The sequence below is a fragment of the Lissotriton vulgaris genome, chromosome 10 (genome assembly GCF_964263255.1).
Source record: "Lissotriton vulgaris chromosome 10, aLisVul1.2, whole genome shotgun sequence".
In the NCBI taxonomy this organism is placed as follows: Eukaryota; Metazoa; Chordata; class Amphibia; order Caudata; family Salamandridae; genus Lissotriton; species Lissotriton vulgaris.
In genome coordinates, this window is record NC_141698.1 from 749,826,816 (window position 1) to 749,839,859 (window position 13,044).

The 13,044-nt window shown below is 43.8% G+C and overlaps 1 protein-coding gene across 1 annotated transcript in view; it reads right to left on the bottom strand.

Annotated features, from left to right (window-relative positions):
* PDSS1 (decaprenyl diphosphate synthase subunit 1) overlaps window positions 1–13,044 on the bottom strand; it is a 266,914-nt gene that overhangs the window by 222,589 nt on the left and 31,281 nt on the right. The window contains exon 3 of the mRNA XM_086941653.1: window positions 10,238–10,370. Within this exon, the coding sequence (XP_086797779.1) occupies window positions 10,238–10,370 (133 nt within the window). The remainder of the gene's footprint in view (window positions 1–10,237; window positions 10,371–13,044) is intronic.

The following is a 13,044-nucleotide window of genomic DNA, read 5'->3' on the forward strand; positions in this document are numbered from 1 at the left end:
AATAAAACAGACCTGATCCGCATCCTCAGGCAGTCCGGATACATTTGCATGGCTCACAGCACCAACCCATTATGCTAACCATGACATACCGGATGCTCACATGCTCAGGGAGGGACCAACGACATACAGTTGGCAAAGCGTTGTACAAACATCACTTCTCACACAAATACCTAAAATATTAACAAATGCACAGACAGGTAAGACACTAACGAGCCCAGCAGGCACAAAAGCCATAATCATATCAACATGATATCATCTATTCTAACAACAAAATCAGCCAAATGCTGGACAAGACCTCACCCTAAGGGGAAAGGGAAACAGGAAGTCGCCAAGAAACATTTACTCAGACACACAAGAAACACTGCAAAGATTCACGCAAGCTCTGGCATAGCTTTAAATACCGACTTATCTTGCCATCAAACCAAAAGGAACCATCTCTAAACACCTTGCAGAGCACAACCATCCCTCCGCAAACAAAAGAACAATAGCTGGCCACTGACCCTAAAACCACTAGTTAGTAGCCAGACCTTGCCTCTGAATTCTGGAGTATGCTAGCTTATACACAGAAGTTTTGTTCAAATGCAATTAATATAACATACCACAGACAGCACATTACATATCTGAAAAAAGGCGGCCTGTCTAATTTCCAAGCAAATGGCCACTGCCTGCCGGTCTTTCAGTTCCATATCAAGTGGGAGTAACATGTTTTTCGACTGAATAACCTGTTTGTGTAAGATATGCTGCGAAATAAAGCACTTCTCTTAATACAAAGCAACGTTGGTCCAGTTTAAAAATATTTGTCACCGAGCAATTTTAACACATTTGCTATTAAAGAAGATCAGCAGTATTAGACAGTGTGCATTTCACTGAAGGATCGATAAGAGACCAGACGGGTCCATGCTGCAGTGACAGTCCATCAACTGCATAACTCTGCATTTTAAATTGATGAAGCGCAACAATTGGTATTTGTTGCCATTGTTGACTGTGGGGAAGAGCCACAATTTATGAGAAGCAAAGCACCTCAAATGGGGAAAAGGTGCCCCTACCCTAGCTCAACAATGGTATTAAACAGAATATTACACCCTATACTACTGCATATATGGTTTACGAAGTTTATCATGTGCATTTGTTCAAAATAACCAGGATACAGGGAGTTATATTTGTGCACTAACGTAAAAATCACACTGGAGAGGCCTTTTGACTATTAGGAGAGTGGTTTCTTTGTGTAAAGTCAGTGTTGCGTGCAATCTCTGAGGCAGTAGTAGACAGTACTTTTCTTATACTAATTTCTCTGCACCTTGGAAAAAAAAAGGGAATTTAACTTCACTCTGTAGAACTAAATGTGAAAATACTTGTCTAGCAGCCAAGTTGCTCTAAATAAAATGGGTTAATGGGCAACATATATTCTCTATATCATGGTGCATGTATTTGTCAATTTGTAATTATGGTTCAAACACACTTTCCACTGAAAAAGCAATTTAGGTCTCGCCCGAGCCAGCGCATGCGTTGTCACAAGCGAGACATTTAGTAGCAGGTTTTGAAAGTGCTACCCAGAGGCTGACGGCCACCAGCTTGCTGTTACGCGCACAAGCGTGCGCGACGTGCACAGGTGCCATCACCCCTGCTTTCACTTTTGCATTCAAGCTCTGCACCCTTACGGCGCGCCTCGCTCCGCCCCTCCCCCACTACTGACCGCGTCCTCGCGATCACTTTCGCTTTTGGGGGCCGTAAACCGGATTCCACAATAAGCACTCTCTTTCTGGCTGATGAGCTTTGCTGCCAGCCTTTCTGCATCAGCTCGGTTCTCTTTACTCTGAGGATCCATTCATACTGTCCCGTTCCCTGACCTCTGCTGCCTTTGTTTATGCCTAAGGTTTGACACACCCTACTCCCACTGGTCTGTGTTTCAGACTCTGCCCTTCCCCTCCAAAACTCCCTTGCAGATATCTTTCACTTTCAGTGCCGCGCGGCAGTGTCACTTTCACGGCTGCACGGCCTATGCTGGTTTATTCATGTTACCCAGAAAGTCTTGAAGGCTGTATATTGTTTTCAGACATTCACAGTCCTCGCATTCACATCCCTTCTTACCGAACATGTGTGGTAAAAGGAGCTTCAAGCAGTATCATCCATTTCTTTTACCTATCAATAGACCTCTACTTCGCTGGGTGGTCTTTCTGAATCAGCCCTGTTCTCTTTACTCTTGTAGTGTAGTTCCTATTTTCCCAATAGGCTCTGCGCATTGGAATAACAAACAGCAGTGTAGACGTAGGACTGAGGTCATCTAGGTCTCTACTGACTATGTTAAACTTAATTTAGGTTTGCGCCAGCTAGCTCAGAGGTCACTGGAAACTTCCTTGAATGAATAGGGAGGGATGAACTTCCCTGGCTCAGACAAGAAGGGATTCAGTTTCCGACAACCGCATAAACATGACAACTTTGCTCCCTCAGAATAAGAGTGTATCTCTAGAGTTGTGTGAAAATAGGCAGCTATTTCACTTAGTCAGCAGTGCATACTTAGTTTCACCAGAATGCAGAGAAATAGAGAGACTGGTGTTTTCAATAAAAGGTGTTATTTATTGAGCAGTCTTCTTCCTCATGCAAGAGAAATGAATTGCCACAATTGCAATACGTAAAGTAAAGTGCGTACAGTAAAAGTAGTACTATGAAATAATACTGTAAAAGCATTGATATGGTTTCTTAGCCATATACTTTAAAATGGATAAAATATATACATACACAAATACATTGACTGACGTACTCAACTGGTGCTTCTAACTAAGCCTACCCCGGTGTACCTGACCTAAGCCTAATACATGGGAAGGGATGAATAAGTAGCAGTTTAAGTTAAGTTGGTTAAGATAGTTTTGCCAAGAATCTGCATCAAGAATTCTCACAAGGGTTTAGTCAGCTCTGTACCTTGATAATAGAATGTGGGAGGTCTGGTATCTCTTTCCTCAGGACTCGATATCTCAGCCAGCCACTAGAGTAGGCTGGAAACACCAGAGCTGGATTTTCTCGGCTGGAGAAAAAGATAGCGTCTCTCTCGGTGCGTCAAACAGGAGGGGCGGCTTCCGTGGGCTCTTGCATCAGCTGGGCTCTCGGGCAAGTAGATGGCCGCTCTGCTCCAAACGACTGTGTGTTTGCTTAAGGCAACTGTTGGTATTTTATAACTGGAAGGTGCCGGGTTTGACGTAAGGTTGGACATAAGACGTCACTAAGAACTAACAGTTCTTTCTGGACTTCAGGAGTTCTTGTTCAAATCAAAACAAAAGCAGGGGGGATTTTCCCAGGCTGCTGGAGGCTTGGTTTGTTTAAAGAACGCGTTGTGCTTTCTAGGAGTCGATGGGAGTAGCCGTGCTGTGCTTTGGACTGCATAGGCTATTACTGAATATGGATCTGATTCTTATGCCTTTATCGGGGATATTATTGATTATAACCTCACAAGGGCATAAATCGGGAATATTGAATTAGGGTCCTAGATATAAACACGACACTCTGAGGGTCCATTTGTATTGTCCCGTTCCCTGGACTCTGCTGCCTTTGTTTATGCCTAAGGTTTCACACCGCCTACACACACTGGTCTGTGTTTCAGACTCTTCCCCTCCGTCACCCCCTTGCAGAGTTTTCTGCTTCCCGACTATGGACTTTGACAGTGCTTTCCACGTTTCTAGACCTGACCCCTCGTGGTTTCAGTGAAAGCTCTATCGCCGAGTGCCTACTATGTGCCAGCTTTTCGAGGCTCTCTCTTCCAGGAAGCTGAACTTTACTAGTGACATCTCCTCAACCCTCGCAAAGGTCTGCGCGCCGTGATCCTATCACTGAGAACCAGCAGTTGTCATAGCCGGGGGCATCGTGCCTGGTGTAGCGTTGGGTTACCCGCAGAAGAATGGCAAGTAAATTCATGTAAGTGCCACTTAAAAGCTTACTGAAAAAGCTTGAAGACGGAAGTTTACCTTTCTGCCGAGCTGCTTTGCGCACTGGGTTTGGCAGTCTACAGCAAAGCATATTACTGACGCATACAAACATCGACGTGATTTTCTTGCCTGGTGTGTATTCTTCTTAGTGCCACCACGTATGCTCGACACAGACAGATCACTCCTCTTAGCACCCGCGATCGATCATTGTCAGTGTATTTTTCTGCTTAGAGATTAAAAATAATAAGATACCTACCGAGCGAGATGATCTGGACCTTAAAACGTCGTATTTGTAGCATTTTCTGTCTTAACCGTGATGAAGTACAATAATAATCTCCTCACGTGAACGTGTACATTGTTATCTATTTACATGGGAGGATTATTGCTACACATGAAATTCCCTGGGCATTAATCTCCTCTTTCTCAAAGCCTTTAATTTTCCCCGATATTGTCCATCTTCGCATAGTGTCTTCATTTACTGTATATGCTACTTCCACTGCAGCTCGGTTCGCTTTGAGATAGACTTCATGGCGCAGGGCCAGCCACGAGACAGGTCATTTTCCTCCCCATCAACAGGCCAGCGCTTCCCCATTCAGTGGGCGCAAACATGCCTGGGCTGTGGTAATCCAAAGCGATTCAGAGTCGTTCTTGAGTAGCAGTAATTCTACTTAGAATGAAGACACTTCCTAGCTCTGCTGCAGCATGGTCACAAGGCAAAATGGAGTAATGCACATACTTGTGGTTGGGAAAGTGACGTTAACTATTCCATCTCCAGTCCACGCAACCTTCCCCCAAATAGTCTAGGAGCCTTATTTACTATTCTAGCTTCTGTTTGCGAATATTTTGGTTTAAGTTTAAAAATCCCCAAGTATTTAACAAAATGGTTAAAAAGTGGTCCTTTAATATTGACCAAAGTGCACAGCCCTTGTAAAAAAAAAATATGTTGAGGTGCAATCTGGAGCATCATTTTCGTGCACTGCATGAAAATTTACCCATGCCTTCATTGCAGTTGGGTATACTCAGACGTGAGTCCCAGGCTCTCCACACCACTGGAGTCAAGCTATCCAGGCTGATAGCCAGAAACCGGTCCTTGGATGCTTGATTCCGGTCTGGGAAAGACATGGCTTGGTAGTTCGGACTGGACTGTTCCCATGAGGCACAGGGTCAGAGCTGATTTGCATATAGCCAGTGTCTAACCCAGGGTGGTGTGGAGTGCAAAATAACGATGGATTTAGGCCCAGATCCTTGTACTGGGGTGAATGTATGACATTGTTCTACATTTTGTCCATCAACTGTGTTTTTTGCTTTGTTCATTTCAGTTGTGACACCGTCGGCGCCTCTTAGATTTTAGCCAGCCACTCTTTCCATGTTAGGACTTGTTTAAAGGTGCGCCGGCTCAATGAAGGGAAGTGCACCGCATGTATGATGCCGCCCTAGCTTCACAAATACTTCAGCTCCTAGGAATTCTGCATCACAAACCAATGCTGTGCACGAAGGAGTGTTGAAATTCGTACTAGCAAAGTAATCTGAAATGTCCACAAAATCACTCTTTGATAAGTCTATACACTCTTGAACATCGCATTGCTTCATACAGTTTCCAGGAGGAACATTTTTCTAGGTGCAAGTCAATAACGTTTGAAACGCTCAACCAAGATCTATCCGTTTCCCACCACACTTTTCTAGTTACAAACAATACAATGAGCAGACGTTCCACCACGAAGCCAGAAACCTGCTTAAACCAATTTCTAATATCATAAATTCTAAAATACATTTAAAAAGCAACATTCTCATGGACCTAATAACAGGAATAGTTCATCAGTATGCAATACTTATATTGATGAATCTCCAACTGTGAAGAGATTTGATATGTACTCATTACTTTTAGAGGCTTGTGTTACACATTGCAGGTGCACATAGAAAGCATCTATCTGGACTCCAAATGCAAGCATCCTCGTCCACACCTATAGCTAACCCTCACCAGCCTACCCTGAAGTCTACCTTCCACTTTGTCACCACCATAAAACATTCTTTCATCTGGCTCTCCTAAAGACCCTACAGAATTAATCAAAATGGGCCCTCAAGATGCTCAAAAACAAACCTACACACAAGAGCTTTGAGATAGACTTCATGGTGCAGGACCAGCCACGAGACTGGTCCTCCCCCTCCCCATCAAAAGGCCCCGTGCCTCCCCATTTGCAAAAGTTGAAGCTATTGGTATTGTAAATGGCAATGCCTTTTTGTTTTAAAAACCAAAACATAAATAAAATGCATTGTCATTTACAATACCAATAGCTCAAACTCTCGCAAATGCGAGACCCATTGCATTGCATTGCAAATGCTTGTTTATTTTCCTGTAACTTTTCACCCTTGAGATGGAACAACAAGAAGCTTGGCGAAGTTTGCTAAATTTGACATGCCAATAGTCGGGCAGATTAGCGCAGGAGAAAAAGGTTAAGGGGAGGTGAAAAAAAAAGTAACTTTATACTATGGTCGCCCTTATAGGAAATTTCCCTCGCACCTACAACCAAAAATAGTGAACGGATTAGCACCAAATTTAGCATGAAAGCAGAACTTTACATAGCATCGTTCATCAGTTTGGGGTAATTGCGTTCAGTAGTTCGAGAGGTGCACACATTTAGGGCTCTGTAGAGTGAGTGCGAGTGCCTGTGCGTAAGTGTTAGGAGGGAGGAATTCAGGGAAGCGCCAGAGGGGTTGCCCAATCTTAGGTGAATGCACAGGGGAACCCAGGTTATAAAAACTCGAGCAAAAGACCAGGAAAACCACAGAAGGCCAAATGTAATGTGCAATGCAAACCACAATCACACAAGCTGTCAGTTGGGTAGTGGATTAGACTCCATAATATATGAAAATGATTTAAATAAAAGTGAACGGTTGTCTCTGGCTCACTTTACTGTAGCAGACAGTTCCGTATTTTGTAGGTTTTTCATGGAATAGTGCCTCCTGTCCCACTGACCACACACAGGCACTGTTGAATATCAACTGCCTTGCATTATGGCAGTCCACCACTTTTTACTGTGTCACGGAACAAGCACTTACATATTTTTTCTAGTTTATCAGCAGCTGAGATAAGTGGCGTTTTATAATGAGTTTTGATTCGTTTAGTCTGGATTGCTTTGTTCTAATTGCCCCTTACGTTTGTGCTGCACGCTTCCCACTCAGTGATGCCAGGTGGTATTTCACACGTCTTAGTAGTGCCCATCCTTATGGCTGGTCTGCTTTGCAGGTAGGGACTGTTGGTGGTATTGATTCACCAAAGAAGCTAGGTCGAGTGAGCATGCATAATACTTGAGGCATTGCAGGGACGGGTTGATCTACTTGTCGAACAGCTACTTGCCATCAAAAGGTACTTCCATATGAGATGCCTAGCTGGCTCCTAAAAAACAAGTGACAATGCAGTGTGAACGCATTGTGCATGGATCAAGCCATGATGTTTGCAGAACCTGCAGTTTTGAATCTGAAAGTGTCCAAGCAGTCGTTGACTGAATCATTCTTCATATCTTCAGGCCAATTGATTATGGTCAGTTAAGCCAGCAACTACAAAGCGGCCCAAAAGACGCATGTCATTTTCATGTACACAGCAGCCCAAAAAAAACCTGGCATTTGCACTGCGTAAGGCAAGGCAGACTAAAGCAAAAGCTTTTTGGTCCCAGATCCCTGTCTCTTAGACTCTCAGTCCGGATGAGGGGTCAGAAAGGCTTTCAAGTTCAGTTTCCCTGAGGAAGCTAGTACCACAAGGCCCTCTTGGAGAGGTTTGTTAAGAGAAAAAATGTGGGTCACAGGGATCAGGCCAGAGTCACATAGCAACCTGTGTGTAGACTTTTCAGATAACTCCTAGCCCAAGCAGTCTGTATGGATTCCACCAATGCTTCAGTGAAAGGTAGAGAGTGAAAAGTTGCAATACTTATGTCAAAATGTTAAACTTGGCTTAAGTAGTGGGTAAAGTCAACTTAAGTGCTTCTTAAGTGCGACTCTTGGTGGCCAGAAGCCCTTGGAAAAGCACCCATCCCGACAGACCACGCACGGAACCTAGGCGTCATCCTGGATTCCTCACTTTCAATGAACAGACAAGTCAACGCCGTCTCCTCATCCTGCTTCAACATTCTTCGCATGCTCAAAAAAACATTTCGTTGGCTCCCCACCGAAACTAGGAAAACGGTCACCCACGCTCTTGTCACGAGCCGACTGGACTACGGAAACACCCTCTACGCCGGTACTACCGCTAAACTCCAGAAAAAACTCCAACGAATCCAAAACGCCTCAGCCAGGATCATATTAGACATCCCGCGTAAAGAACATCTCTGGTCACCTGAAAAACCTCCACTGGCTTCCCGTCAATAAGAGGATCACTTTCCGGCTCCTAACCCACGCACACAAAGCACTCTACGAAATAGGACCAGAATGCCTCAACACACGACTGTCCTTCTACACCCCCTCCCGCCAACTACGATCTTCCAACCAAGCCCTTGCCACTGTACCTCGCATCAACAAAACCACCATGGGAGGTAGATCCTTCTCCTACCTGGCAGCTAAAACCTGGAACTCACTTCCCACTTACCTTCGCCTTACCCAGAACCACCTAGCATTCAGAAAGCAACTTAAAACGTGGATATTTGACAAGTAATCCCCCACCCCTCCCTAAGCGCCTTGAGACCCTCTGGGTATGTAGTGCGCTATATAAATTCTCTGACTTGACTTGACTTGACTACTGCTTTTCGCACTGCTATGACAGATGAACACGTGTCCTCCACAGAAGAGCCAGAGGGTAAGGGCTGGCACTTCAGGAGATGTAGCCAGACCATTTCGGTAATGCAAGTCCAAGATTGGCCACAGCCTAAGAGCTTCAAAGGTCAGATTGTGAGGGCAGTATGTTTTTGGGTAGTCTGCACTTTCAAAGCCATAGACTTTATCGGATGTGACGCATAGGTCATTCTGTGGAGGCATGAACTCAGGGTCGGAACTGCCAGAATCGCCAAACCCACAGGATGAGGCTCAACCTGGGAAGATGTCCCTCTGAAGAGGTTCGGCATAGCCAGCTGGAGAGTCTGTGTCTGTGCTGGGCCAACTGATGGGAGTCGGAAAGTCTGGCTTTGGTTTTTTTTCTTTCAAAAACTTCGGAATCACCTCAGGCTCAGAACAACAGAAAGACTCTGGCATTAGGACTCCAAACCATCTTGAAACAGGACTATTTTCTCGAGGAAGAATAGGACTTCTCCTTTTTAAGGCACATTTTTTGTGGGAAGAACTTACCAGAGCTTGTTTCCTTTTGGGGCACTTAACACCTCAACTCAACTCAACTGTTTTGCCATGTCCCTGCGAGCCTTGATAAAAAAAAAAAAATAGCTTGGTGTCCTCCTTCTTGGTGACCTTAAAATGCATCAATGAATGGGAGTCCCAGGTCACGGAGTTATGATTGAAGCAAAGACATTGCATACATATATCTTGTGGGTCGGACAAAGATATCTTCTTTTGATATCTGACACATGATTTGAACCTTACAGTTTTTAGAGGAGACACTGGAACAAGCCACTGTGGAAAAGCTGAGGAAAGTTGTAGGTGAAGTAACAAGCTGAACTCCTGAATCATGCCCAACAGGCGTAGAAAAAGACAAACTAACGCCAGCACAGCAACTGAACAACTGATGACTTAAGTACTCTTAAGGTCATCAAATCTTGTGAGGGCGGAGTTGTTGAAGTCATACGGCACCATCTGCAACACCAGGGAACTATTGTTGGGGGAAAAGTATCCGGATACAGTCTGGCATTTGAGGTTATTTATTTTAAACAAAATCACAGCTGGCTTCAGGAAAGATGTCATCAGCACAAAATGCCACAAGCCATTTATCTATTAATACCAGCTGCAGACTGCAAATGAAAATCAGATGGGAAACAGAGTGATCAAACCTGGTACAGCACAGGAGTGAAATATTACCCTGAGAGTGTGGGAACACACAGGTATACAAGCTTAGCTCAGGGAACTGTGCCAATTTAATGCACCCAAATCTTTAGATTATAGTCATACACTGGTGATGTATGCTGCTGCCTACTTTTACAATGTAAATGACTTCACTTTCAATCACAAAACAGATTCCTAGGGAAATTCATCATAACTTCATCAACTAAAAATAAGATAAACAGCACGAGAATGTAAACATTTAACTCAAACATATTTTTAATGTACAGAGCCTTTAAGGAATAAGCAGAAATAGCGAGTAATAGATGGTTTCAAAAGTAGCAGCATCCTATAACCTGTAAAAGTTACATCAGTATTCAAAGATGAGATTTCCAATGTTTAAAACAACTCACCTTTTTGATATCCTCATACAAATTCATTAAGTCTCTGCGTCCAAGTTTGAAAGGGTCCGTATACTTTTCTTCACTGTGCGTTTTACTATAGCAGCAAGCTCTTTTTGTTGAGTGGTGCCACCTCACTGGAGTACTGTCAAACAAACACGATTATAAGGTTTAGATTTATAAAAGCAGAAAAGAAGCTAGAAAAGAGCGCTATATCACCAATAAATACATAATGCACACTATCATCTTTCCTTTTTTTTGCTCAAAGCAAACAGAAAAGGAGTTTGGGTTTGAAGACTCAGGAACAGTGACACAATGTTCAAAGTTTAAACCAGACACCAGGTTGTCTGCAGGAAGAACGCTGAAAAGTATTCTGCTAATATTTTCTGTCAGCTGATAGCACTGACACAAAACACACAAACAAAATACCACAAAGGGTGTTTGCAATTTCTTTTTACTTCGAATTACCCTACGGTATGAGCTTGGTCAGAGTTAATATCTTAGGATCTTTTGCACATCCTCAATTATTTTTTCTTACCAAATCTGGAATTAAGGCTGTTACAGTCCACTACCGATTCCACAAATATAGAAGACGTCCCCAGTTAGTTTAAATTGTGAAGGTTCATGTGCACGATAAACTCCAGTCTGAGAGGATGATCTTGAAAGCGGGTGCAAAACCAGTTTGGCACCGAGCGGCCGTACCAGAATATGAGGCATATACATGAACGCAAACTACATAACAAAAGGCCACAAATCCTACATATAGATAAGACAGTAGTAATTTGTCTCCTGTCTCCTGATGACAAGCAATTTTATAATTGATAAATGTATAAAACTATCACTGAGCATCAGACTGCAGAGGGGAGCCTATTCATACCAATGATTAAACATTGCTCAATATTCAGTGCTTAATTTGTGAAAGAGAGTACCGGTGCCCGAAGCTCTGCTCAGAAGCCAGCTGCCTGTGCAATTAAACGTCGGAGCACTGAATACCAAAACTGACAGTCTTTGATCAACTAACAGACACTTTCTGCACCCTTTTCTCCCGCTTGCGGGTTCCTGCCTTTTGTATGCGACTGTTTTGCAGTCTTTTGAATCCTCCGTCTTCCTTCCCTCTATTGCACTCAGTAAATATCTGATACGGGAAACATAAGTGCCGGGCCCTGAAAATAGGTGCCGTGCCCCACTCCCCCTCACCTTAGGCAACCACCAGCTCAAAATAAGCACAGTCTGTATCACTGATGAACGTTGTATTTAAAAGGGAAATAAACCAACGAAATAGCAGAACGAAGGAAGTAAAGCACTATAATTTTGGTCTTTTGGGATTTAATAAAATCAGTAACTTTTGGTAGATTTATTTTTCCGATTTACGCTGGAAAATCAGGGCAAAAAGAATTATTATTTTTTTTTCAGAGTCTTTGGAACCGGACACCAGCTTGTCCTACTGGGAGATACATTTCCCAATTACGGTTTAAAGATATCCTTGTGCCACTGTGCCTCTGATTTACAGCTTTTGTGTGTCTTCTCTTGAGTACACTTAAGATGTACGGTTCATAAGTATCTTTCTTGCCACAGCAAACCTGGTGCGTGGCATCTGTGTATCATACCTAAACAAATAAAAGCATGAAGAAGTCCCGTTGGAACGAACCGCGCGGAGTACCAGATGACCCGGACAGGTCGATACTCCACAGTAAGGTCTGTGGTGTATCATCAGAACGCAATTGACGGGAAAAGAGCCCTTTAATACTCTGAGCTGACTGCGGGTCCATTGTCATCGAACCAAGCAGACAGACAAATGTTGTTCTATTCTGACGAGGTCTATGTGCAGGCTGTAGAATATTTACACCTGAGTAAGGTAAGAGGCGTCCTCAAACATTCTGACAGTAATGCGTGCAGCTACAGACACGCAAATCTTATACGCCCAGTAACAATTCATTATTCTTTCTTTTTCACCGGTTTTCAGGCCGCCACATGATTACGGATTTAAACAATAAGGCTATTATCTTCTCACAAGACAGTCAGCTGCCCCTCATGCCAGCACCCGCCTGTTACCACAATACAGATAAGAACACGGCTACCTCATAGCAGTCCTTCACTGTAGTGCTTTATCACTACCTCCTTACAAGTAGATCCCCCTTGTATGTTTTCAGGTCACGGCAATACAGCCGGTCGACTGATCCATCTTGATCAACCCACAGAACGAAGAGCCTGCACTTCCAGAGTGTATACACACCCTCTGGGTAAGCCTGTCCACTGTTACCAGTTTTCAACAGCCACTGGCGTTTGCGGTTAACAGTATGTGCCTAGTATTATACTTCAAATGCTTCCCCTCTTTCAACAGAGATCGCGCCCAGACCACACACACTGTCGTGCCTCCATAACAGTACCTGGCACGTGGATTTGTCCCGCTGAGCCATACATCTGTCTGCCAGCCTCTCTCTAACCTCACTTGGGGTAAGTTCCCCTTTACACCTGCATATTCTCAGTACAGTCATGTAAGCATGATAACCTCAATAAATAGGTCTATCATTAACACGCTACTATATTCTCACATGTACAGCGCCCGGCTGGGTCGCGTGAGTATTCTTTTTCTTTTTTACACCCTCAACACACGGCTGCGCATACTACCCTTCAGGTATCATACACTTTTTTGTTCAATTTTAAGCCAAACTGCATTCCCAAGGCCACATATTGATACTACCCCCCTTTTTAGGTCGAGGCTACCGTCGCACTGCGAAGCAGTGGGCGGAGCCGAAGATTTTATGACTTCAACAGTGGGGCTTTAACCCGCCTCTCGCTTCCATTGGCTAGCTTTGTAA